Source organism: Hylaeus volcanicus, chromosome 2 (genome assembly GCF_026283585.1).
Source record: "Hylaeus volcanicus isolate JK05 chromosome 2, UHH_iyHylVolc1.0_haploid, whole genome shotgun sequence".
Lineage (NCBI taxonomy): Eukaryota > Metazoa > Arthropoda > Insecta > Hymenoptera > Colletidae > Hylaeus > Hylaeus volcanicus.
The window spans coordinates 12,033,274-12,060,113 of NC_071977.1; the positions used below are offsets into that span (position 1 = coordinate 12,033,274).

Consider the following 26,840-nt stretch of genomic DNA (forward strand, 5'->3'; position numbering starts at 1 on the left):
CTGTGGTGGAAATATAAAGTCCCTAGATCATAAGTTCCTATCTAGTTTAAGTTGGTAGTTTGGGTAATGTTACGGTTGTTGGATGTGAAGACCCACGAGTTTTTGTAAAAGCAAAATAAATTAAATCGTTATTGTTAACCGTTAAAAGGCGTGTTGATCGGTTTCCCCTACAATACCTAGTGATCCTCTAGGTATTAACCTACAGAATCACTAGTTAAGAACAGTGGCGCCATCTACCAATACGCGTGTATTACGTATGAAGCAGCGGCAATTTCAAAAAGCATCAAATGACTTTAAAGAAATTATATACCAGAGAAAAAGCGGATACAGTTTAAAATCCGTTGAACTGCATTTGCATTTTCCCTACTTTACCTTGTAAAAAATATAAATATGATTAAAAATAAAATATAATTAAGAATGGGAACGTATAAGATTTTTATATAAGAAATTGTTTATTATTTCTTATATACTGTATATATGTGCGTTATTCATATTCTAAGTCTGCATATTTTTGTTACTTGTAAACGCGAAAGATTACAGCCATTAGCTCATATTACTTGGTATGCAATTGCTAGGCGGCCTGCTTTTCACTAAAGCCACCAAAACGTGCACTTCGAAATGAAAGAACATATATGTCTATCTACAAATATAGATATCAGATGAAGGATTAGTTTCCCAATGATTTACCATACTTTTCTGCTGCCACGCAGAATATCAATCCTTATTAATTTTTAATATGTAAGTTTATTTACCATTATGAACAGCAGCAGCAAACGAGAATGGTATTTGAATTAGCGTTCGCAACTTCGACGCTTCGGTTGGATGTTCCTGTGCTTCTTTGGTGTTTCTTTCGAGCTTCTTCTTTCATGTCAGTTGTTAAAGAAAAGCTAGATTGTTCACTGCTTTATTTGAGACGATGACATTATCCTCTTGATAATCGCTGCTACCTTCTTCAAATATCCATAAAGACTACGTTTCCCGCGATGATATACTGTCCCTGGCTTTCTTCTTTAGTTTCTTCAAATTCCGAAGATGTCGTTTCACGCGCTCTTTTCTTTTAGTTCCTCCGCAATTAATACGTGGCGTCCCAAACTTTTTCTCAACTAGTGATCCTCTAATCTAACTCTTTTCTGCTACCTAGTAGAAAAACTAGGAACTATTTTACAAAAAAAACTTGAGGATTTTGCCTATAGAGTCGCTGATAAAATCGGGATTTAAAAAACATTAAAGTTTCGCTTATATATAAGAGCACTCTATGGCACAGGCTAATACAGGTGAATGCAGGCTTGCAGGTTATGTAGCAGATGATAAATAAAAGTAAAAATATAAGGTGTAACTTCGTAAATTAAAAATATTATAGAATCGTAAATATCTGTAAATAAATAATGGAAGAAAGTAAGCCAGTAGAACAAGTGGATGAAGAAAATAAAGAAGAAGTAGCTTGGAAGGACTTGGTAAGCTTAAAAATCTCTTCAAAAAAAATATAACCTAAATCAAATGTTAACTTCGTGTATTTTTTTCAAATTCTAACGAAATAATATCGTTAAAAAGGTATCAGGATTAGCAGAGTAAAATCTAATATAATATCATTAAAATATATCAATTATAAAAATTATATTATTATAGGGAATTGTAGATACATTATGCAAAGCATGTGAAGATTTAAAGTGGAAATCACCTACAAAAATTCAATGTGAAGCTATTCCATTAGCACTACAGGGTAAATTTAATACTGACATCCATATATTGAAAATATAAAATCAAAATAATACATTGATTCTTCTTTTTTTTCAAACATATTGCTTAGGCAAAGATATAATAGGATTGGCAGAAACTGGTTCTGGTAAAACTGCTGCATTTGCTCTTCCTATATTACAGGCATTATTAGAAAATCCTCAAAGGTATTTTGCCTTAATTTTAACTCCTACAAGAGAGTTGGCATTTCAAATATCAGAACAATTTGAAGCATTAGGTAGGGGAGATTTATTTTACTATTTCAGGGTGTCATTATGAATTATTATGATTTAATTATACTTTAGGATCAAGTATTGGTGTGAAATGTGCTGTAATAGTAGGTGGTATGGACATGATGTCTCAATCATTATTATTAGCAAAGAAACCACATATTTTAATAGCTACTCCAGGAAGATTGGTAGATCATTTGGAAAACACTAAGGGTTTTAACCTACGTTCTTTAAAATTTTTGGTAATTATTAATATATTCTTATTACATCTAACTGCAAACAAGTGAAAATACCTAATATTTTGACTTAGTATTTCATTCTTACAAGGTTATGGATGAAGCAGATCGCATTTTGAATTTAGACTTTGAAGTTGAAGTAGATAAAATTTTAAGGGTAATTCCTAGAGATAGAAGAACACTGCTATTCTCTGCGACAATGACCAAAAAGGTTCAGAAACTGCAGCGCGCGTCTTTACAGAATCCAGTTAAGGTGGAAGTTTCTACAAAGTATCAAACTGTTGAGAAATTGCAACAATATTATATATTCATTCCTGTTAAATTCAAGGTACAAATAGCTCATAAACTATCAGATATTTGCAAGACTTCTTGAAAACTTCCTTTATAGCAAATCTTCTATTTTAGGATGTATACCTAGTACATATCCTAAATGAACTAGCAGGCAATAGTTTTATGATTTTTTGTGCAACCTGTAACAATACAATAAGAACTGCTCTTCTTATACGGAATTTGGGTTTCACCGCGGTTCCGCTACACGGACAGATGTCACAAAATAAAAGAATAGCTGCTCTTACTAAATTCAAGGCAAAAAATCGATCTATACTCATTTCTACAGATGTTGCCAGCAGGTAAATATGCGGATGCCAAGCCGATCTGTGCATAAGAACCGGGGGTCGGCAGATCGGCCCCCCGCTGACATCCAAAGGATGAGACTGATTTAATTGCAAAAACAACCGTTTCAATTTTACTTTTATCCGTATATTACAGAGGTCTTGATATTCCTCACGTAGATATTGTAATAAATTTTGATATACCTACGCATAGCAAGGATTATATACACAGAGTTGGTCGTACCGCGCGTGCTGGCCGCTCTGGTCGTTCTATTACGTTTGTAACACAATACGACGTGGAGCTGTATCAAAGAATCGAACAGTTGATATCAAAACAATTACCATTGTATCCTACGGAAGAAGAAGAAGTAATGGTCCTTCAAGAAAGAGTAGCCGAAGCGCAACGTATCGTAAAAATGGTAAATTTGAAACTCTCATTAGTTACTCCATACATTAGTGTAGAATTAAATACATTGTCGTGTTGCTTCAGGAATTGAAGGACATCGAGGATAGTAAAAAATTAGGCAAACGAAAGAAACATCAAGATGATAACGAAGACGACGACACGGAACAATCTGTTGGGGTCAGAAAAAGAATAAAAGGAAAAAATAAAGGGAAGGGAAAAAAGGGTTAAATGGCTGAGATGCCTTATCAGACACGTTTGTTAATTCTTAATAAATGACATAAACACGAGATGATATTTTTATTATCATTGTCGTTTTGTTTTATTTATAAATCAGACCGTCATTCCCCTCATACGTATTTTCATCCAAAACTTATAGTTTGCATTAAGATCCTTAAGTAACTGTCAATTTACAAAACCACATTTTACTCCCTTTTGCAACTTTCGAACGTCTATTTTTTATCTACATAATTAAACTGACTATGTGGTGATCGAGCATTCACAAAAGAAAAATCGAACGTTTGTCATCAAACGTCGTAAAACCAGACAAATTTCTTAATATTGAAAGAGTCTGTTCTATCGTAATAGTCTAAGTTTTTACACAAAACGAATACTTGTTCTCGTACGAGAACAATATAAGATACACAATAAAAATCACAATCTTTCAACCATTGTCATTTATCACTTGTAGCAATATTTGTTAGATGATATTAATAAAGCACCGAAAGCAGAACCCGTCAACCTACACAACCAATTTAGTTTACTACTCATATGTTCTCTATCTGAATTACAAAGCAGAACCCTGTTTATTAGAAAATGCGAGATAAAGATTAGAAGCATGTAATATATTAAAAGAGCAGCAAAACATTGTAACAAATGCAAAGTGTTATACACAGCACACTGTTGTAAAATTTGTTAATTTTCTCCTCAAATCTTTATAGAAAATCATGGATCAGCATTGTACAGGTTCTCATAGTACAAAATACTCGTGAACAATACTGTTCTTCCGTTTTAACATTATGATTATAGTACGATTTCTAAAGGCTACAATGTTATTTAACTGTATAAAGTGGCAACAAATCCTTATCTCTTTCTCTTTGCATATAACATTGAACGGTTGTATCTTTTTCAGACATCAGGGGTTACAAAACGGATTTCGTAAAATTGTGCACCGGAGAATAATATAGTGCTGTGTAAAGTGAAAAATCCTTGGTTTATTGTAATTCTGAAAGTCTTACGGACCTAACTTCCATTAATGTATTATTAACAAGCATGACACCTTCGATACACATTAACATATCGAACACTATTGAAGGGTCATTGGTATTGGATGATGTATAACCATGTTGCAAGAACTTTTCCTAAACATGTCGAGAATAATTAAATCTGAAGTGTATTGCAAACATGCAAACCAACATTTACTGCAACACCATTTGTTTTTGAAGAAATATATCTCATTGAATATTGCCTCTAAAGTAAATTAAAAGAAAGACCATTGCTAGGTATCTGCCATGTACTTAAACATTGCAATCGCAATTTCGTTTGTAACGAGAGTATCTGCTTAGAATATAGCTATTTCTTGTTTAAGTAAGTAGATCTCCATTCTAGCGCTAAATCGATCTTTATGAGAAACGTCAACTTTTCTCTGTATTACTAAGGGATGCAATATGTCTAATCTCGTTGTCGAAGGCTTTTGTAATGACAAACAGCACGCGTGCAAGCGATCACTTCAATCTCTGAAGCAAAGACTTTTTGTCTGAAATTATTTATTCCAAATGTCGATACCACCATTCAACATTTAACAAGAAACAACGGAGATCAAACAAATAAGGAAATATACATGTATGTACATATAAAATGATTGAAAACGTTCCTTCTTTTGCTTCCCGTCAGAGATGTTTCGCCTTTGGTGATACCAACAATTTATAATAAATAAGTTCGTACAATATAGCTCTCACTTGCTCTCTCTACCATTCATTCTCTCTCTCTCACACACTCTTTCTCGTTCTTTCAATAATTCATAAATACATATGAACAGTGATTATCACGAGTCGCCATTTGACGAATACAGTGCGTTGCGCGCAGGGATTGCTGAAAACGAATGAAACCAAGAATCCTGAATTGACAAGATGTGCAGTAAAATAGTAGCCTACTCTAAGTATGCTACTATTAATACGTAGTGAGCACGTTTCTGACTTGAACGAGATCGATACTCGCTTTTAAATTGTCGAAACGCATCTAAGTAACTGGTCGAGGGCAAAAATCTAATGGATGGAATGTTCCGAATGCAAGGTGTCAAAGATGTGCCAGATGTGACAAAAATTGAAACAACTTAGGTTTCATTTAAATGAGAAATAAAATATATTCCATAATATTATTATTCACTATTTCTACACATTCTGTACAGTAATTCAATTTAAGGGTTTTATACCTCAATATACTTTATACAAAAAGGCTACTTATAATCTAACATTAAGACATACCATTGCATGAGCGCCCTCCACCTTACCGCCAAACGGCAGATGGGCCGCACGCATGTTTGTACTGGTATTACAGAGTCAGTCGCCAGCGAGTATAACTTCTTCCTCTTGTATCACACACCACACACTAAAATGTTAAAAGTGTGTCTCTGGTGCCTTCCGTATCATTACTTTTTATAGTTACAATTTACTGTCCCCGATTAACTTACTCTATTCTTTGTGATAGTTGCATTTTTGTTTCTTTCAATTTCGTGATTCGTATTTCGCTTTTTCTTTCTCTCGAAAATGAATATATAGAAGAGTTTACCATCGCAACGTTGAAATATAATGAAGTGCCTTCATTTTTTTTGCTATGCACGAGCTTTTCTTTCTTTTTTGTTTTCATTTACTTTTTTCTGAGATACTCTTTACCAATAAATAAAATTATATTTTGTGAAAATATAGAATTGTAAAAAATAAATCTGTCTTTTCGATTTTTGATAATACCGGTACAGAAATAGTGCATTTCGGAGACTCCACGAGCAACAGGACTGGTTAATTCAGATCTCTGTCCTCTAAGTACTTGTACTCAAATGTAAAACCTTCTTTTTTTCTTTGCCCCCACTTTTCGTAATCGAAATAAATGTAGGTGCCCTGAAACAAATATATTAAACACGGTAAGTTACTATTTAACATGACATGTATAATTCATTGTTCACCATCGAATTGATATTTCATGCTAACCTGTTCGTATTCTTCGTTAATTACTTTCGGTTCTTCGTGTCTTTGAAACCACATCATATATTTAGTATGAAACCTCCAACTTTGTTTTTTTAGAGCTTTTGCAGCCAGGTACTGGCCCTTAGAACCTTCCATGTAATAAAATATGAAGAATAATGTTTCCGTTGAAAGACGTTGGAAGAACTCCACAGTGTCAGAATGAGGAAGTTGGACCTAAAAAGGGTTTATGTAAACGTTAACAAAAGTACTAAAGAAAATAAGAATTAGATTACCAGAGTATTTTCAAGGCATAATTAACGTAAAACGATCAAGTACCTGTTGATAGTAAGGAGGCGTTGGACACAGATTTCTTGGTAAATATGATCGCAAGCGTTCAGAATCAGATGGATGAGGCATATGATAGTAAGCAGCCTCCATCATCTGGAACTGCAGCTGATGTTCTTTTTGAAGAGGTACCGGTCCGAGCGGCGCGACACCAAGCAGAGGAGGAATGTGTGCTTCCGAGGTGGCATTGTTGTTGTTATTATTCGCTTTAGCACTATCAAAGATGTTTCTATTCGACTCGGACGGCGGTATTTCCAAACCTGCTCGGACAATTACTTGTTGGGCTATGGATTTCAAAGAGGACATGCCATCAGGAAGCTTAGGGATGAGACCATTGGCAGTGGATGGCGCTGGCGAGCAGGAATTTGCGGGCAGAGGTGAAGACCTACTGCTGACTGACGATTGTGGTGAAGAAGATGGTGGGATCGGCGTCGTCATTTCGGTTTCACTGTTGTGATTCTGATTTTGTTGGTTGTGCAACACATGTGTCGTCTGTATGGGTGCAGGATTATTGTGCTGCTGTGAGATCGTTTGTGGCACATTCGAGGTAACGCTGGACGTGGACGAAGACGATAACAAACCATTTTCGCTGCTGTGAGCTGCAAATTAAAAAACATAAACCATACAATTATTCAATATATCGTTACTACTAATATTGTTTATGAATGATGTTTCACAGTTTACTTACAAGATGTTTTACTAGAGGTAGAATGGATGGCTTGTGAGTTACTATGCGAAGCAGCTACTGTGGCAAAGTTGCCTGCATTAGTTGTTGCAATATGATTACTTGTAGAACTAGGCGAGTTATGGCTAGGTGTCATGGGAATGGTCTTGCTTGGAGTGCTGCTCGACAATAAATTCGACTTTATAGTGGCAGTGCTTCCCGTGGTTGGAATGCTCGCCTGTGAATTTAATAGTGGCCTGACTGCTGTAGGTTTCACAGGCTGAAATCAATGTATTTGCTCTATTATCAATTATTGAAACAACTAATATAATGAACCACCAAAGTACCATGTAGCACTAAATCTAACCGAAGTATAATATACATACCTTTGTTTTCTTGTCATTATCCATAGAACTATCACTCGAATGGTTGTGCATGGTGGAACTCAATGGAGGTGATGGTATGGGTGAAGTACCAGAATTAGTTGAGGTTGGTGTACCTCCAGTCTCATTACTATTGTTGCTGTCTGTAGTCGCTGACGAAGGAATACCAACTCCAGACAACTCTACTTCATCGAGACCAATAATATCATCATAAATATATTCGTTCTCCTCAAAATCAGGTTCCTGTGAGGATTCAATATAATACTCTACGTCATCTTTTATCCTCTTAATCTGCGAATCACGTGAAAAGTAATGATTAAATAATTATGAAAGTTCACAATATTAATATATGAAATAATTTCATTGACATTCACTTACAGTATTAACTTCAACAGACATATTGTCCAACATGCGTAACAATGTTTCCAATTTTCGGATATGGTAACGGTGTTTATCAAGTTTTCCTTTTAATTCATCCATCCTATCCTGCTTATCTTTATCTAACCTTTTTTTCTTTCCCGCAAGTAATGATTCTATCTCGGATTCAAATGTATCCAGCTATACCGAAATCGATCAAAAGCAAATTATACTTGTTACAAAAAAATGTCGTGAATCCGATTAAGCGCAATCCTCTATTCCATACCTGAAGATTTAAAGCGTCTATGGAACTTGCAAGCCAATTGCTAACTTCTTCTCTTTCTTTTTGAGCTGGATCAAGTTTTTGAGCTGCTCCTAAACCTTCCTTCGAATAAGCTTTCGTTTTTGTTTCTCTCTCTACAACTTTAAACCTTTCCATTTGCTGTAAAAAAAACAATTACTACACTTAGTAAGTTCCGCAATTTTTTATTTTTGAATTTCTTGATAAACTATACTCACAGTTTCTATTAACTTCCTATACTCAAGAAGCGTAGTTTTATCCTTAATCTCGCCAGATGCAAGCCAGGTTTTGATCTGATCACGTAACCTCTGGAGTTTTTTGATTTCCTTCTTAAGGTCTGCTTCATATTTCTCCTTCTGATTGCTGTTCGTAGCATTATGAACCTTCTGCCAAATGTCTTCAAATGTCTCTACACCCTCTGTTACTTTTTTAAGGCACCGATCTATTTCACCTAAAATTTAAAAAACATACATACATCAGTCTGCAAGATTATGTGAAACATGAATATATACAATATCATTTATTACTAACATTCATCTATGTTTGACTCCAACTTTATCATTTCTAATAAATGTGAAAATAAAATTGATTTTATCAGCAAATACAAACATTAATTTAAAAATGCTATGAACAAAATGTAATGCATAAAAAGAGGGTGATCCCTTTAATTACAAGTTTGTTTTAATGGAAAACAAATAAACTCTTCATAACACACGCAGCATAGACCATTTATTCTATTACTCTATTACCTCAAAGGAGAATGCCTACTAAGATACATTGTACTATAAATCCACGACTTAAATGCTACAACCAAACTAATTGGAAATGTATTGGGTGCAATAAAACATTGTGAATAACGGTAAGAACTCTTTTATTTTTTCATTATGAACGTGTATAGAAGATATTAAAAGAACACAAAACTAATAGTATTCTAGAAATTCTTATAATACATCGCTCTATACTTAAGAAACTTAAGTTAAAAGCTTATACTGACGAGTACTTAACAAATGCTCTACCTCGGCACCACTATACATGTGTACCATACAAGTGGAATGTAGAGCCATTTAGAAGGTTATGCTGACATAAGGAAGAACCATTAAATTGCTCTAAATACAGTTCATATCAGAAAGAATAAACCTCTATCAAAGAAACATGTGAAAAGTCGAACAGAACATACCAATCTATCGTACCCTGGCAACCTATACCAACTGTCAGGCACAGAAGCCTGCATGCAAATAGATAACGCGAGTTAAAAATAGGCTGCTACTAGTCGAAAATACAAGCGTTTAAACCGGGCAGAGGACTGCAGGACGGTAAGCAAGATCGACAGGCAAAGTTGTAGTGGTGCAGGGCCCATAACAAAATTTTCTAAATGTAAACATGCTGGAAACATTTTCTCCTCACCTTGCAACTTTCTCGTCGCAGCCATGGCTATGTAAACATGTGATACAATAATTCATGCATAGTCTAGACGTAATGGAAAAAGTACGGAACAATTTTACGGGACAAATAGTCGCTGAACTATTATTCCCAGTATAATATGGGAGGCTCGGCCACAAGATGGCTTCCGTTTTCAAATGACAACGTCCGACCGTCCGTGAACGAGCTGCGTTGATGCTCGCTCTTATTTCTCCGTCAAACTCTTAACTTCGACGGTAAACAACATACGCTACGTATAGTCGTAAATCGACAACACATAAAAATACACAAAAAGTGATAGCATCAACAAATGATATATATGAAATACTGAATAAATGAGATGGTGTATTATGCATTGGCGCATTCACACATTCTACCTAACGCACATACTTAATGCATTCGCGTTCATAAACCAATTGAAAATCGCTTAAACCTTTCGACGCGTTTGCAACGATTACAACGGAAATGTTCCTTTCAGGTTCTTTTACAAACTTCTACGATGGAATGCCCACATGTTCTATTGTAAATAAGTAATTTTAATGCAGGTCGTAAATATTGATAAATAGATGATGCAAAAATGAAACTTCAAAAATTGATATTCTGGCAAAGTTGAGAAGTATTTGAAACGGCCTTCGATAAAGTTTCATGCACGCCGATTTCATTTGCAGTTTATTTTTTAAATGTGAATGAACTGAAAGACAAAATGGAAACAGGAAGGAAATAGAACGAGATGTTGATATATTCCTACTACTTGTAATGTAAAGTATCGTTATATTTTCATTTATAGATCAATTTAAACTGACATTTTCAAATGTTATAGATGAAACGTAAATAGACCAATAAGCCCGCGCATTTTAATACAATTGGATTTATATTGGCATAAAGTATCTTTTTTGAGAAGGGCATGTGCAATGCCAGGAAAAATCACTAAATATTTTACCCTAAATAGACTCTAGTTTTATTATCCTTCATAAACTTTAGTAAGTTGGTGACAGTGAGTATGATAATTAGGAAGAAATTCAATTATTTTGGCTGAAATGAAAGAACAAATAATTGATTTGATAAAAGAACGTATAAACAAGTTGTTACTGGTAAATAACACTGATTAAATAACTTACATTTTTATATAAGTCAATAAGGCATGAAAAAACTCTGAATTAACCTTTTTTTGATATCTTTTTGCAGATATTAATGACAATATGAAAATTCCAAATTTTTTTCAGGTGTTTTCACTTCTAAGCTATTAAATTCCCAAAACAAAAACTAGTTACATTATTGGCGACACTTGGATTGTATTTCTGCAAGGTTTTTAATATTTTGAACTTTCGAATTGTTGAAAATTGAACTACAAGGATGCCATATCCTCTTACCCGAGTCTTACCATTAATTAATACACACACGTTAATCTAATTGAATGCAAGACAAAGGCAACAATTCAAATACTATATTTTTTTAAATAAATTGTACCACGTTGGTCTACTTTATCGGCAGTCTAACGAAACTTCAAATGGCGTCGTTATTTCTGAAAAATCCATGAGGAAGGAAATCAAGTGTTCTATTAATCGAAGTTCGACGCTCCGGCTGGCTGGGTCAGGTTTAGGTTTAGAGTCGGAGTGGGGGTATTTCACAGGCACTACGTTGGGCGTATATGAGTACGTCCACGAGAGATGCCGTCGATTCGTGTTTCGAGTTTTTGCACGACAGCCGTGGGCCAGGCAACAGCGCACTCGCGCTCAAGTCGGATCACGTTCTTCGAGGCAGATTTAAAGTCCTGTACTGATTATCAAAGAATCAAAATACTACTGACGCTATTTCCTACGACGTCTCTGGTCTAACCTCTCCTACGGCAGGCTATGCTGAAACATGACGAAAGGTGGCATCACTGGGGACGTGTTGGAAGCACGGACGGAGCCGTATTCATTGATATGACGCCATTTTACTAACCTTTTCGGCGCGGATCGCGACGAACCACTTAAGGTGCTCCACTTTGTACCGTTTCAAGAGCGTCTGTTTGTATCGTTTACATTTTTACGAAACGCGCACTCTCATTTGTAATTCCAAGCAATTCGTTCGAGCCGGAGTTTACCGGAAGGTACGCAACCCTTGTTACACTGGATTCACCTTGTGTGCAACAAAAGCTTACAGCATTACTCTCTTGTTGAAACTTGTTATCGTGACGTTCTGGTTTTGTGTGCATTTTTATTTACTTTACTTTGACGTTAGCTTTATTGTGGTAATCAATTTTTGGTGGAATTTTTGGAGCTGTATCATTGTGAACCGATGGTCACAGCGAAGAGCTTCTTGCATGTCATACCATGTGCTTAGATTTGTAATATCCATGTCAGAGGTATTATATCGAATAGTTCTTACTTTATCAATTCCATTATGAACAGAAAGTTCAATGTTTTATGAGTTAATATGAATGTAATATATAATGTTTCACTCCAATCTCTGACTTTGTTTTCTTAGGCCAAGATGAATGTTTATATTTCCAAAATTATATGGTAGCTTAGCTCTTGTAAAACATAATTTGAATTTTTGCTCATTGCTTTTATTGCACGGATATTATTAAAAAATCACATTAAGTGTAACAGGTGGCTTTATGCGCATACTAATTATAATTGATTTTGATGAGACATTATACTTTGTACTGTGTTTTCATTTTGTTTCAATTAACATAGATGAATTCTTAAATATTTAATACAAAGCCTTATCAGTGTTATAATTCTGTTACCTGTGTTTATAATGACAGACATTTGATTTATGATACTAGGATTTAATGATTGTGTAAATCTCAAAAATTGATGTTTTTATGCTAACATGTGTGTTATATGTTATAGGTAGTACAGCTGTAGCGAAGCAGTGCTATTATGGAAGATGAAGATGGTGAAAGTAAAGTTGTGGATATGTGGAATAATTTGGGAGAACAGCAACTTAATGATGCATCTCTTGGAAATTCATTGAAACCTATTGATAGTACATACGCTGATGTGATAGAAGAGGAGAAGCAATTACTGCGATATAATTCGATTGTAACTAAAGATTCGCCAAGCAAAAACAACAGTGCAGGATCAAAAATTGTGTTCAAAGGTTTTAAGAAACGTATTCTGGCACAAGCTCAAGAAACTCAAACGAATACATCGAAAAGTGTAGTGCAAGACCAGCAAGTGCTACATTGTAATGCATTGTCAAAAAATAACAAGGAAAAAAAGGCAGAAATTAAACGAGGCAAAATAACAGAGTATGCACAATATTTGGGTCTCCAACCTTCGTCAAAGAATAAGTGTTTAAAGTGTAACTCATCGTCAAATTTGTGTTCTATATTAAAGCAAAATTTGTGCACCTGTAATTCCACGATGACACCGATGCCCAGCACATCAGAATCGTCTACAGTGCAGCACTCTCCCAACTTTAAGATTACAAGAAAAGTTTATTTATGCGCTGCGTGTGGCACGTATTTTGAAAATTGGAATTTGTTCTTACATATGAGGGACATACATCAGCGTCATATATGTTTATTTTGTCTCGGGATGTTTGGCCAAGCAGAAAGACTATCATATCATTTAACAAAGAATCATAGTGTTCCAGAAATGGCGTTTACATCTGTTGAAGAATTTTATGGTGCTTTCAAAGGATCATGTTATTTAGTTTGTTGCACTTGTGAAAAGGTTTTTTCGGAAACAGATAATTTTTATAATCACTTTTGTTCGCCGACGTCTAAGCAAGACACCACCGCGTCTATATGCACCTTGTGCAGGCAGACGGGTTCACATGCGAGTACATGTAGTTTAGCTATCGACGCATGTAAAGAAGTAAGTGCGTCTTTACCGCATACTATGCAAACAGGCACAATACCAACGCATATACTCGAAAAAGCTGTGAGTCCTGGAAACAAAACTGTTTCTAGGAAACTAATAAAAAATAATAGATCTAAGCATATGGGAGATGGTGTTTCAAATCAGTTAAAAGTAAACACGCATATGAAAAAGACAAACAATAAAACTGTATCTCAATTAAACGAAAGTCAGCTCTTTGATGATACGTTACATAGGGGTGAAGGTTCTCAAAGCGACGTTCACGATTCGATTAAAGATACAGTTTCGGAAACAATAATGGAAGTTTCAAAATACATTGGAGATTCTGGCAAAGAAACAGGAGAGACGAGTGAAAGAGAGATTTGTCAAAATGATTCGGAAGTAAGATCACCGAGTGACGCGAACAGCCATAATAAGCCATACGATAGCGTAACAGAAACTATCATGGAAGTATCACGTTGTACAAATAATATGCAAGATTCTGATGCTACGATTAAGAAGGATGATACGGGTTCAAATGAAATGTTGGATGCGTCAGATAAACCAGAGTCAGATTCTGATGAAGCAGGCAATATGGAAACCTTAAATTCAACAGATGAAGCTAATATAACAACAAATGAATTAAATTCGGTACATCAAGAGGCAGAACAAAATGTAACTATGGACGAAACAGCGGGGACTATATCGGAAACAAAAACTGATTCTAGTTCTCATGCATCTGAAAGTCCTGTTCATAGTCCTGCTAATCGATCGTTATTTAGTCCTGAGCGCGAATCACACGTATTGAACCCAGAAACAAAAGAAGAAAGTTGCGAGAATGAATCTAAAGGAAACTTCGAGGAATCTAACGAATCTCAGTCTTCAATGTCATTCAATGCCATTGCTTCTTCTGACAGAAGTTTAGTTATAAAAATATGTACCAATAGGAACTCTCAATTTTCTGTTGCAGTTAATAACGACGATACAGAGAGTCATGATATTAACAAAGAGTCGGAGGAAAATAACAATGCCGAGAGTTCGTTAATGGAAGAAAAGAAATCTAACGTTTTCGAAGGGGAGAGAGAAAATAATAACAGTGATCCAGCAAACGATGTAGACAGCGATTCTGATAGCTTCAAATTAGCAGTTGTGGATAGTAGTAACGCCGATGAGACTGAGGAAGTAGATGAAACTAACGAAGCGAACATTGCACCAGAAACTCATGCAGAATCGAACATGGATGTTGAAGAAAATGGAAACCAGGCAGAAGAAGCGGTAGAGGACACAGCAGCTGACGTAGACGCAAATGAAAAGCTTGAGGGTAACGAAGAAATTCAGAATGTAAATGATAGCAAGATAAACAACGTTGTACAACCTCAAATACAGCCGAACGATGGAATCATGTTGGCTGGAGAGGATATTCCATGCGTCGATCTCAACGTTGATGGTACTTTAGACAGTATAGAAATAGAAGATCTACTAAAGCGTTGCATAGAAGTTGCCAGTCCTTTCTGTGTCTACTGCAATCATGCACGTCATGTAGCAGTAAACGGTAAACAACTGGGATTGCACATGCTCGCGGAACACAAATTTCAACCTCAGCATCCTGCCATAATTATTCACCCGGAACAATTCATCGCTAGATTAAAAAAATCCCTCGATGAGTTAGATTCTCATTTCTTCAATCTAGATTCTTACAGTAGCACAAACGGTACCTACAACGTTCCAAATGTAAGGACATACGAGTGCTTTCATTGTAGGTTTCATTCTGCCATACACAAGGAACTATACCTTCATAATCGAAAGATGCACCAAAAGACAATCTTAATCTGTATAATGTGTAAATCCACTTTCTATAGTTATAGCGAATTACTTTGTCACTTGTGTCCTGGCACGTACTCTCCGAATATCAACGTCAAGTACAGATGTTGTCTCTGCCCCATGGCAAGCCTTCCTTCCGCGTTTAGACTGATGGTGCATCTACGAAAGAGGCATCACGCGTGCGACGTTTGTTTGGAGTCCACTGGAAATCAGCAGCGTCTCTCGAACCATGTATGGAAGCACAAGCTCCATCATTTGTGTTACAGATGCGGCATCGCGTACAGAAACAAACCAGACATCACGAAACATTTATTCTGGAAACACGGAACGGAGAGCGTGCTCTGCAAGAAATGTCTGCAGAAGAAGTGGCCACATATTTATCATTTTTGCATACCACCGACTGCTTTCGTTTGCGAGGAGTGCGGGTCCAGCTTTTCCCGAGCCGTTGCCCTGAAAGTGCACAAGAGGTTACACACCGGAGATCGACCGTACACTTGCAACGAGTGCTCCGACCGCTTCATCTCTCGAAAACTGTTAACCAAGCACGAGGACACCCACAAAGAACCGTTACCAGTTAGCGCGAGTTTGGCAGACGCGATGAGTCAACAACCCGTGATCGACGAAGAAAAATCAGATAAGGAAAAAATAATCTTAACCGACAACGTGGCCACCACTTCCGAATCGATGAAGGAGCCTAAAGAAGCCGTGAAGAAGGTCGTCGACGTTTATGACCTGCCGCCCTTGAATCTGTCCTCCGAAAGCGACACGGACTCTGAAGAAGAGAAGGTCGTCGAGACGAAGGAACCCGAGGTTCCTGAGAAAACTAGTCCACCAGAGGAAACTGCACCGTCTCCCGTGGATAATCCAAAATCCGCTACCCCCGAGCTAGCTGCGGATAGCATAGTGGAAGTTGAACAGAACGAAGAAGAGAAGGAGCAAGGCGCGCAAATCATGGATGGCATCTGGGACAACTTCAAATCGTACACGGCTAGTTTAGAGATGAAGGACACGACCAACAGTTTCCCAGCGAAAGAACAAGAGCCAGAGACCGACGTGGCGTTCTTGCGAAGCATAGTGTTGGCTGACCACGATTATTGCGTGGTATGGTCGGAAAAGGGTAAGGGAGAATCAGGGTCCAAGGTAGACGACAAGGAAGAAGTGAACGCGAGCGCGGACCAAGATAAAGCGCAGAAAAGTCCATCGGGCAGCAACGGAGTACAAAGTGAGAACGATCCGAATAAGAAGAAAGCGAAGAGTCCAAAGAAAAAGAAGCAAAGTGGAAGCACTTCATCGAGCGATTCGTCCAGCGATAGCGATTCAAGCAGTTGTTCCTGTGGGACAAACTGCAGCTGCAGCAGCTCTTCGTCTGGAAGTTCTTCAAGTTCTAGTAGCAGCTCGGATTCGGACAGCTCTACCTCGGAAGGCTCTCCAAAGAAACAATCCAACCGCAAGGATAGGAAGAAGGATAAGGAAGCTGCGCAAGAACCGGAAGTGTCCGTCGAAGTCGATAACAAGGTGTCCACGGAGATGGAGAACGGGAATGCAGCAGGCTCAACGGACCCAATGTCTCAGCCACAGCTCGTGCTGAGGGAGTCTGATCTAGAAACCGAGGAGACGGAAACAGATGAGGACTTCTACGACGAACATCCTCAGCAGCTTGCGAACAAACTCCTCGCTGAGAAACGAAATCAGTTATTGCTCCTGGCAGCGGTTGCACCAGCGTCCACAGAGTCGACGATGCCTCTGAACAACGGCTTGACGGACACAGACACCGCGATTCCCTCTCCAGACCCCATGCCTAGCACTGCAGAAGACCAGCCGCAGCAGAAGAGGAAAGTGAAGACGAAGAAACGGAAAAAAGGCGAGAGGGCGAAGCAGCGTAACGCGGCGCCAGCCGTGGAATCCATTAAACTAAACATTCCTAAAGCGTTTTACCAAAAGAATCCCGGTTTCTCGGCTTCGTCGCCGGCGTTGATGCAGCCGAGCATGACATCCGCACCGAGCGTTTCCGCGAGCGACATGCACACCGCGAACGCGGCGGTGGAGCATCACGCGATGGGAATAACGAACCAGAATGTTAGCGGCAGTGGCTCTGAGACCGAGAACAAGCGTTCGTCGAAACGAAAGCGTGTACCTAAACGATTCTATGGCGATTCCAGTGACGAGGAGGCAGACAAGCAGCCTTCGATTAAGTGGAGGAAGGTGGAACCACCTTCGTTCGCGACGGTACCAAGTCTGAAGCCTTTGCCACCGAGATTGTCCTTTGGTGGGAAGACCATGGCGTACAGACCGATGGAGACCCAAGCGGAAAGCTTGAGAATCGCTACGGCCTCCGCGACGGAGTCAGAGGAACCAGTAGAAAGCAGCAGCGATTCCAGCGACTCCGAGGTGGAAGCCAGCCAACAAATGCAAACGCATTTGCCTGAAAGCAACGCGCCTATCCCGGAACGCGCGGTCAACCTCTATTGTTATTGTCAGTGTCCGTACGACGAGGTCTCGGAAATGATAGCCTGCGATGGTGAGGACTGCCGCATCGAGTGGTTTCATTTCGAGTGTGTCGGTATCATGGTGCCACCAAAGGGCAAGTGGTACTGCCCGGATTGTAGAAAGAAGCACGGTATCGTGCAGAATAGCGAGGACTACTTTGACTGATAGCAGCGAATGGTGTCTGCGTGTTGAAATTGCTTTCTAGGCGTACTGGACGGTGACCGTTCAATTTTCTCCAAGCCTTCTTCTTTTGTAGCGTTTTGAACGGTTTGTGTGATGCGTTCAGGTTGCTTCGAGTGATGTTCGAATGATCCTTAATGTTTTGAACTATTTAATGAATTTGAGGATTTCGAAGGTTTCCGAAACTCTGTATCGTCGACATTCCTTGAGAGCCTCGAATTAAATAGAATTGTACAATACAGTATCGTTAAAAAAAAAACAAAAAAAAACAACTTGAGGTGGTTAATATGAAATTATTGTAAAACAATAAATTAAGAAAGGTGTAAGAATCGCACGAAGTTTTATATGAAAATTAGATGTATTCTTTTACGTGCAATGATAACATTGCATTTCTGATAGTATTATGTAAGATAGTTCTCGTTTTATTACATGTAGTTCTAAATGAGCTTGTTAGAAAAAGTCCTAGGTAGACAAAAGCTGAAAATGTTCATAGTTAATTTTGGCATATGGAAATATTTATTTTAGAACGCTCAAAATAACGACTAGTGTTATTAATGCAGTTATGAAAATCTATCACGAGACAAAGAATTTGAATATTTTGCAAAAGTGACCGTTCATATCACTATTCCATGTAGATTTAAATTTAATGAATTCTTGAGATAGTTAATCATAACTTGAGCATACAGATTATTTATAATTACTCTATTCTCTCGAGGGTCGAACATTATACTAATATGGCAAAACATTCAAGTTTTTTTTTATATTAATTAGTATTTGTTAGATCTTTCAAGATTTTCCAGATTCTTAAACCTTTAATGTGATTATACTCCTCACTAGTCGTCCGCTTAGCTAATGGTGAAACTAGATACTTTTTCTATACTAGAAACTACTTTAAATGTATAATTGAAAGTGTCGAATCCTTTTAAATATTATTCAAAGTTGTATGTTTTTAAAAAGACTCCGAATGTCTCCAGCGACATAACTATTATACATAAACTTTCAAATGTTTTGAGTAGCGGTAGAAGTTCCATTTTAATATTAATTAATGTTAACAATTTATAATTGTATTATGACCTTTTATTTACACAATTTCAACCAAGTCTCGATAGTTCGATTGGCTCTCAAGGAATTCGAATTCTTCAAGATACAAGCGGCCAATTGGAGCCAATTCAAAGTCCCCAAAATTGATTTATTGTTCAAAAATGTTCGGATATTCTTCACGTTGCGAATAACGTTCGATTTAGTTGTATTTGAACGTAAATTGCCGGGAAATTGACTAGAGCGAAGAGAAAATTGTACAGTCGACGTTGCTCTAAGCGACTTTTTTCCTCTTTCTTCTTCGTAAACAAACGAATCGTAAACTGTTCCACGTTGATATTTTTCTTAAGCTGATACAATAACGAAAAAAATGTATATAACTGTACATACGCCTTAGAGTTTATAACAATGAAACTTTTGTGTACATTTGTTTGTACTTCTTTTAAACGACGAAAATGCGCCGTGTATAAATTGATTAGTCTAGCCAATTAGGCGGTGTAGCGTTCTATAGAGCGAAACCTAGGCTACGTCGTGTAGAACGACAAATTTTTCGAGTCTAGCACGAGAGGGGAGGGCTGTGTTTTTATCAATTCGAAATCGCGATATCGCGGCTGATACGACTGTCGGCACTGCTGGCGGTGTCTGTGCCCTGTTCGATCATCGCATTCCTTGAAGAACCAATAATTTTAATTTTTAAAGTACGCGTAACCCACTTTGTACGCTTTGAACGATCTTTTTTTCCATTCAGACCGTGATTTTCTTCTTTTTACTTCTTAAAGTTGCAAAATTTTTATAATTACACGCATTGAGATTTTCGTCTCCTCTTCATCCATTATTTTCTATTTACTATTATGTTGTATTCCGCGAAACTTCCTTTGCAACGTTTCAATCTATTTCTCCGTGCTTTTTTGTTAAAATAATCGACGAGTTAACGAGCGGATTTTTTATCACTATCTAGTCTAGTTATTATTTGTTCTTCGTAAACAGCTCTTCTGCGGACAAAAAGATTTCTGAATGAGTACACAGCTGTATGAATTTATTGGAACCGATTGCTAGGCCTATACGGAACGTTCTGATTCCTCTAAACCACTTTCGGTGTAGCGTTGTACGTTGAAATTCGAATTAACGTTAGTGTGATATTCTGCGGGCGAAAATTTGATGTACCGGACACGATACCCGATCGAAGAATAATTTGATGTGCGATAAAAACGATTGTTCGAACGCGAATTTCGCTACTTTTTATTTCTAATTTGTAATTGACTTTTATAATTTGTTCGACTTGTAATTTATTTAGCTTTTGTAGTTCGTATTTGATCGAAACCATAAGGAAAGAAACTAGTACTAACAGGATATTAGTATTATTCTGAGCCAAAATTACGCTCATCGTTCTGACCGATCTGATTGTTAAATAAATTACGCGTAATCGAATTTGTTCGTCGTCGAAATATTGATTTTTTTTAAACGCATAAAAGCAGAAAAAATTGCTAACTATGTTAGTATTTATACATGTTTAATAGAACTCGCAATACATGGTAATGATAATAATATTAATGGTAATAATAATCGACGTTAACGTGCCAGCAATGCAAGTAACAACACAGATTAATTATTCGTCGTCAGCCCTCGTTTCCTCTGGCAATTCAATACCCATAATGTCCGTGACGAAATCTTTGTAAGATATCCTCTGTATCATAAAATAATAATACATTACTTTCGGCGAGCCTAAGTGATTGCACTTCTTATTTTCCGTTGACATTTATTCATTAAACTTAAAATTTTGCTAATGAACAAGTAGCGAATAAAGATTCAATAAATTTTCGATAATAATTTCGTCAAATTAGATCGAAGAAAATATTAACCCGCCACACATTTTTACCCTTTCTTTTCATAAAAAAAATTCAAAATCAAAAGTGAATTTATAATATATAAAAAGTAAAATTTTTTTAAAAGTGACACATACCTCTGGCAAGAATGCAAAGTCTTTAAGTATGGATTGTTTATCATTATCCAAATAATTCATTTCATCCGAAGCATCATCAAAGCCAACGAGTAATTTCAGATACATAAAAGCTTCTTCATATGTTAATGGTTCTCCTGACAAAAATTGTTTATGATCGAGATTAGAGATGCATAGAAAAAAAAAATAAATTTTGTTGAAGAAAACGGAAATGTAAACCAACCAAAAGTTTCGTGGGTTTCGTCTGATAACTCTACAGGACCTTTCCCGAATAATATATTCATAAACTGTTTTCGTGTTAAAACTGGAGTTTCCTGATCTAAACGCGGATTTCGAACGGAATTTGTAAAAGCATAGAAAGCTTCTTGCAATTGATTCAAAGAAATTCCAAAAGCTGGACGATGGTTTATGTAAAGTTTTACAAAATCTTCGAACGTAATTTCTTCCACTAATTGACCAGTTTTTGCGTAATTTCTGTAAGATACTTCACCCATAAGAATCTCAATCTGAAATATCAAATTGAATTCGTTATTCATACATCGTAATTAAAATGAATATTTTGAGGTTGAAAAGGTTACCCAATAATTTAGAGAAAGAAGTTATTTAAAATACAAATTGTTACTTCTTCGTTACTAGGATAATATCCAACAGCACGCATAAGGTTTGGTATTTGTTTGGTAGCTACTTTCTCAGAGACAATTCTAGTGGCTGTTGTGTTTTCACCCTGATGTAAAATTTGAGCATAATAGAAAAGATCCTTCATTTCACTGATAAGCCAACCTTTTCTTCCTCCCTCGATAAGACAATAATATGGTGAAAGACTTTGGCCTCCTAGGCTTGCCAGTACATCAACAGATCTAAAGTATAGTGATAGCAGAATGATAATTATTTTGTTCACAATGTGAAAAGTGACCCTAATGTTTACCTGTGTTTTATTTTCCACATCAATACACATGGTTCGTTGTAACCAGAAGTGAACAAAATATTACCATCGCAATTAACACAAACGTTAGTGATCTGTTAAAATTAAAACCATAAAAATAGGGTTCCTTCAACATACATAACAATTTACTAGTACCTTAGATGGATGGCCTATCATTCCCAACATCTTATAAGGATTGCCATCGAAAGGAAGCATTTGAAGACCAATTTCCTTGTCAGTTGCAAATATTACATATCCTTTATTTTGAAATTCTGTACCAGGTAGAACCTGGAAAATTAATATCTATTACAATTATTTTTATTTGAAGAATGCATGCTTGACATGTATTTGATCACCTTGAGGTGTTTAACTGGTGCACCAAAGAGTGGACTTAGAAATGTTCCTCGAATCATTTTTGTTGTGTCATTCAGTAGTCGATATTTGTACTAAATAATATAATTAAATATATTAAAATAACTATAAGTTTTGTGTAAAGTATTTAATGAACAAGCCAGGCATCATGTAATATTAGTAAAAGTAAACATTAGTATACATTCAAGGAATACTAGAGGAGGATTAGAAGTACAAAAACTTATATGTGCCCCCAAACTTTTGAGCAGTAGCATATAATGTGTATTATAAAATGTATCCTGTAAATAAATAATATACTGAAATCTAACAGATATATTCTGAGTACTTCATGTTCTAGAGTTGATCAAAAAATTTGCAAATTATTACTTCTGAGTTAGAAATCATTAAAAATCTTTCAATTCCCAATTCAGGATACCAGGAAAGGCTAAGAGGAATTGCAGAATACTCTATTTGGTGAATTTCAATTATCTTGAGACCAGGTTCAGGGTAAGGTCCACTACAGAATATAAACCAACTACATAGAATTTGTACCAAAATATTCTTTTTCAAAAATTTAATAAATATCTATTCTACCTATCTTTAAGATCATATTCAATTAGATTCTTATCTTCTCCCAGGGAAAATAATCTGGGTACAATGCTGGTAGGAGTAGGTGGACCAAAAAGTATATCTCTTATTGGTGCATAGTGTGTACGATACTTTCCAATAAAATTCCACAGATGAGACCCTGAGTCATGGTTTCTTTTAAACACTGCTACTACCAATGTATTATCCTAAAATAAACATACATGCTTTATATACATTTCCATACATTTCATTCAATTATTGTTAAATTAATATTTACTGAATAAGCCATGTACTCGGCACATTCTGTGAAAGTTAATTTAACAATAGATTCGGTGGAATGCTTGTAAGGAATTTCATCAAGAGGTTCCAGAGTGATAGGATGCAGTAACCAAAGTGTTCCATTATCAAGGCCACATGCTAGTTCATCACCTGTGTATATTTTATATTGAAGTATTGTTACATGTATTAAAGTAAATAGTTACTGAATAATCTTATATATCCAGGAATGATAAGATGCTTGCCTATCGGTGAATATTTTAACACGGAAATCGCAGATTGTCTATCGGGGCTTTGAGCACAGGTGACGTAAATGATATTACCATCTTTTATTTGGTCATCTAATACCAAACGTAAGTCTGGAAGAGGAGGTGTTCTCTTGTGGACAATTAGCTTACGTTTCTCGTAGTTGTGCAAACATAACAAGCCCTTCACGTTTCCAGTGACTATATAATGACTTACGACAAGAAGTTAATATTAGAGGATTTTGAAGAAATTATGGTCTCATTGAAAAGGAAAGAAGGATATAGGTGTAACAGGTAGTATTTTATTGAAAAAAATAAATAAACATGAAAATAATTTCACTTCGTATGAAGTTCGATCCAATGTGGTTTTAAAAAAAAAAGTTTGAATTGAGTTTTAAGCTTAACGCTCTTAAATTTTATGCAAAATTTTGTTATAAATAATTTTAGGTACCTTCGAGGATGCGCGTCTAAACTGGTAACCGATGCGTTCACATCGTGTGAGTAAAATCGACACTTCAACGTTGGAATTTCCATTAATGCAATTGCTCCAGTTGAGGTACCTTTACACACATGTTACAAATATTTTGAATATACTCGTATAGTATTTTACTCATGAAAGAATTATCCAATTATCCAATTTAATTTCTTGAATAAAATATTTTCAATAGCCTTACTGATGAAAAAATTGTCGACGTAAAACGGTGCTTTCTCTAAAGTTGCGTCTACGGGAACGTGGGATGGTTTCACAAATTGTTTCCTTTTCTCATCCCAATCTCTCAACGGGTATTCCAAGTTTATGGTTACCGTGGACGGAACATTATCTTGGGGTTGCAATATTTTCTTTTCTATCTGTTTTACATCTTCCCCTTTTAGATCGCAAATAGTGCTTTTTCTTTTATTTTCCGAGATTTCTTCAAACTCTCCCTCGTATTCTAGATCCTCCTCTCCATCAAAGTCAACTATAGTTATGTTATATACAATTATAGACATTTAAATAATATAGTTTTAAGCTTTTATTCTTAGTGGTTTTATTTTTAAAAACTTTTCTTCATATATGTATTTCTTTTTTGGTTTAATTCTCCTCCCTCTAATTATTCTGTTAAATAAATGGTTTATTGTACTTACAGTCAGATGTGCTGATGGTAGATACAGGACCCAACAACGTAGATCGGAGATCAAAACTAATCGATCGTATAGAATCCAGACCGCACTTATCACACCAATAAAGAATCTTCAACTGAAGATCGTAGAAGTTAATTCGACCCTCCGAAGTTCCCGTCACTATCATTCTAAAATCATAAGTTCGATAAATATTATCGTATATATAACTTCTTATATGTATTATATTAACTGAATCAAGTTCAATAATTACCCATTATGTTGCAGTATTACAGTAATGCTGCATTTTTGCGTCCGTATAGATCTGATATGTTTCATTTCTCCACCTCTAACATTACTTCGTCCTTTCTCCAAAACTGCATTCCAAACCAAAATGTATCCTCCAAAAAGGAACAAAATAATTAAATTTTAATTATCTTAAATTTATTAAATTTAAATATTTAAATGGATGTTTCACAATACCGTTTGTCGTTGCTGTTAATGCCCGATTTGTTCCCGACACGTAACAGGAAGTATTGAAGATCCCGTAGCGTCGAGTGTTGCCACAAATTTTTGGGTAATTGCACTTCAATTCGTCATGTTGCTAATTAATCACAAAAATTTGTAATTATTTTTACGAGGTAAATATCTGATATTAAAATTTTAATCGAAACAATGAAGTGAAATAACTATATATTTATAAAGGGTTTTAGGATTCTGTTTTTAAATACAAACCCAAATAAAAAATATGACATTATGATCGGCGGTCAAAGCAAATGCCTCTGGAAAATCTTCGTTGAAAGTTATTTCTTTCACCCGATCCGAAGTAATTGCATTCAGCTCTACGGTTGCTATACATTTTTTAAACATTATTAACATCGCAGAAATATAAACGTGTAATTTTTAAATGAATATAGGAAAAAGTTCTACTGTATTATATATCCTAGGATAAAGCTTTTATTTATTTCTATATCTTCTGTATTATCTGCATTATCTTAAAAATATTTTGTATTATTGAGAACGAAAGTAATAAAGACGAAAAATTCGAATAAACTCGATATACTTCGAAGGATCATGAATTACATCAGCTTTCCTTTTGTACTATTAAGAAAACCTTGCGATTAATAATTAATTTCATTAATTAATCAGATTCATTAACCATTAGGTTCATCCTTTCCATAAGTCCACAGCCAAAATTGAACCTTCTGGTATCTTTCATTGCCAACAGTGACTACGTACTTAGCATTTGGACTTATCTTTGCCGCTGCAAGGTCGTTCTTACCATGTGGATTGAATAGACTACAAGTTGGTACTCTGAAAGTTTACATAATTACAGTTAAATGATGTCAATAAAGTAACAGGTGTATTTCATTAATGAAATTTCATAATTATTAAACAAGTTTTCATGTGTAATGTTCTTAATTTCTTTACCCACTTTCGGTGTCCCAAACGACGACCACAGGATCGTTTTCAAAATCTGCTGACAATAACCATTTCCCGTCTTTCGAAACCGAAAGAGTTCTCACTGCATATTGCTGTAAAAGGGGATGTTTATAAATTCGTTACGACAACAATAAAAATATGTAACGATAGAAAAAAGATACCCACGTGACCTTGAAGTGTTATTGCCTCTTTGGTCTCGTAATTATAGATTATTACCGCGTGCGAGCAAGCGTATGCAAAGATCGTTCGATTCTTCGTAGTCAGGTTTATCAGGGATACTTCAGGGTTCATTCCGAAAGACCACAGTAATTTCTGTTTGGATTTTAATGTACGCATAACTAATTCAAATTTTTGTACAAATAAACTAAGTATAGATGTAAGCAAAGATAGGATATAGAGAAACAAGTTATTATATGTATTTTGGCAATATAAGAGTCAGAAGCAAAGGGAACCGCTTATTAGTTAAATAAGAATAAATAGTAAGTAAGATCTTAAAAGTGAAGTAAAACAAAGACTGATAAATAATCTAAAGTATTATGATACAAAGTGTTATAATAGTTTTGTTTCTTTTTCGTTCTTTTTTTTTCATATCTATTATAGTTGTTAAAACGAATAATTTTTCTAACGCTAAAGACATTTATATATAAAATGTGATAATGAAATTACAAATATAAGTATGCGAGTAGATATAAGTACTGTTGTAATAGTCAAAAGATAATACGGTATACGCATAGTACCATATATAATTTTTATATCAGTTTATATAATGTTTGTTAAA

The 26,840-nt window shown here is 35.9% G+C and overlaps 3 protein-coding genes and 1 long non-coding RNA gene across 6 annotated transcripts; 3 read left to right on the forward strand and 1 right to left on the reverse strand.

Annotated features, from left to right (window-relative positions):
* The first annotated feature begins 1,152 nt into the window (after window positions 1-1,152).
* Window positions 1,153-3,504, forward strand: LOC128872062 (probable ATP-dependent RNA helicase DDX47). Its single transcript, XM_054114383.1, has 8 exons — window positions 1,153-1,454; window positions 1,627-1,720; window positions 1,808-1,972; window positions 2,040-2,206; window positions 2,292-2,528; window positions 2,606-2,829; window positions 2,969-3,230; window positions 3,302-3,504. The coding sequence occupies exons 1-8, from the start codon at window positions 1,386-1,388 to the stop codon at window positions 3,443-3,445; spliced, it is 1,362 nt and encodes a 453-aa protein (XP_053970358.1). The 5' UTR covers window positions 1,153-1,385; the 3' UTR covers window positions 3,446-3,504.
* Window positions 3,505-5,574: 2,070 nt separating this feature from the next.
* LOC128872061 (CCR4-NOT transcription complex subunit 3) lies at window positions 5,575-10,256 on the reverse strand. 2 transcript variants are annotated; one of them, XM_054114380.1, is made up of 10 exons: window positions 9,848-10,256; window positions 8,975-9,007; window positions 8,662-8,894; window positions 8,429-8,584; window positions 8,164-8,343; window positions 7,789-8,076; window positions 7,427-7,682; window positions 6,730-7,337; window positions 6,418-6,627; window positions 5,575-6,327 (listed from the first exon to the last, which is right to left on the reverse strand). In XM_054114380.1, exons 1-10 carry the CDS (start codon window positions 9,870-9,872, stop codon window positions 6,229-6,231), a joined length of 2,088 nt encoding a protein of 695 aa, XP_053970355.1. In that variant the 5' UTR covers window positions 9,873-10,256; the 3' UTR covers window positions 5,575-6,228. The 2 variants fall into 2 exon arrangements, with proteins under 2 accessions (XP_053970355.1, XP_053970357.1); XM_054114382.1 differs by lacking the exon at window positions 8,975-9,007 and having other exon boundaries at window positions 9,848-10,255.
* A 1,106-nt stretch (window positions 10,257-11,362) lies between these two features.
* Window positions 11,363-20,454, forward strand: LOC128885187 (uncharacterized). 2 transcript variants are annotated; one of them, XM_054139068.1, is made up of 2 exons: window positions 11,363-11,954; window positions 12,703-20,454. In XM_054139068.1, the coding sequence occupies exon 2, from the start codon at window positions 12,733-12,735 to the stop codon at window positions 18,127-18,129; it is 5,397 nt and encodes a 1,798-aa protein (XP_053995043.1). In that variant the 5' UTR covers window positions 11,363-11,954; window positions 12,703-12,732; the 3' UTR covers window positions 18,130-20,454. The 2 variants fall into 2 exon arrangements, with proteins under 2 accessions (XP_053995043.1, XP_053995044.1); XM_054139069.1 differs by having other exon boundaries at window positions 11,363-11,839.
* Window positions 20,455-23,127: 2,673 nt separating this feature from the next.
* LOC128885188 (uncharacterized) lies at window positions 23,128-25,603 on the forward strand. Its single transcript, XR_008459557.1, has 4 exons — window positions 23,128-23,629; window positions 23,720-23,815; window positions 23,969-24,077; window positions 24,649-25,603. It is a non-coding gene; the product is annotated as an uncharacterized LOC128885188 (long non-coding RNA).
* The last annotated feature ends 1,237 nt before the right edge of the window (window positions 25,604-26,840 follow it).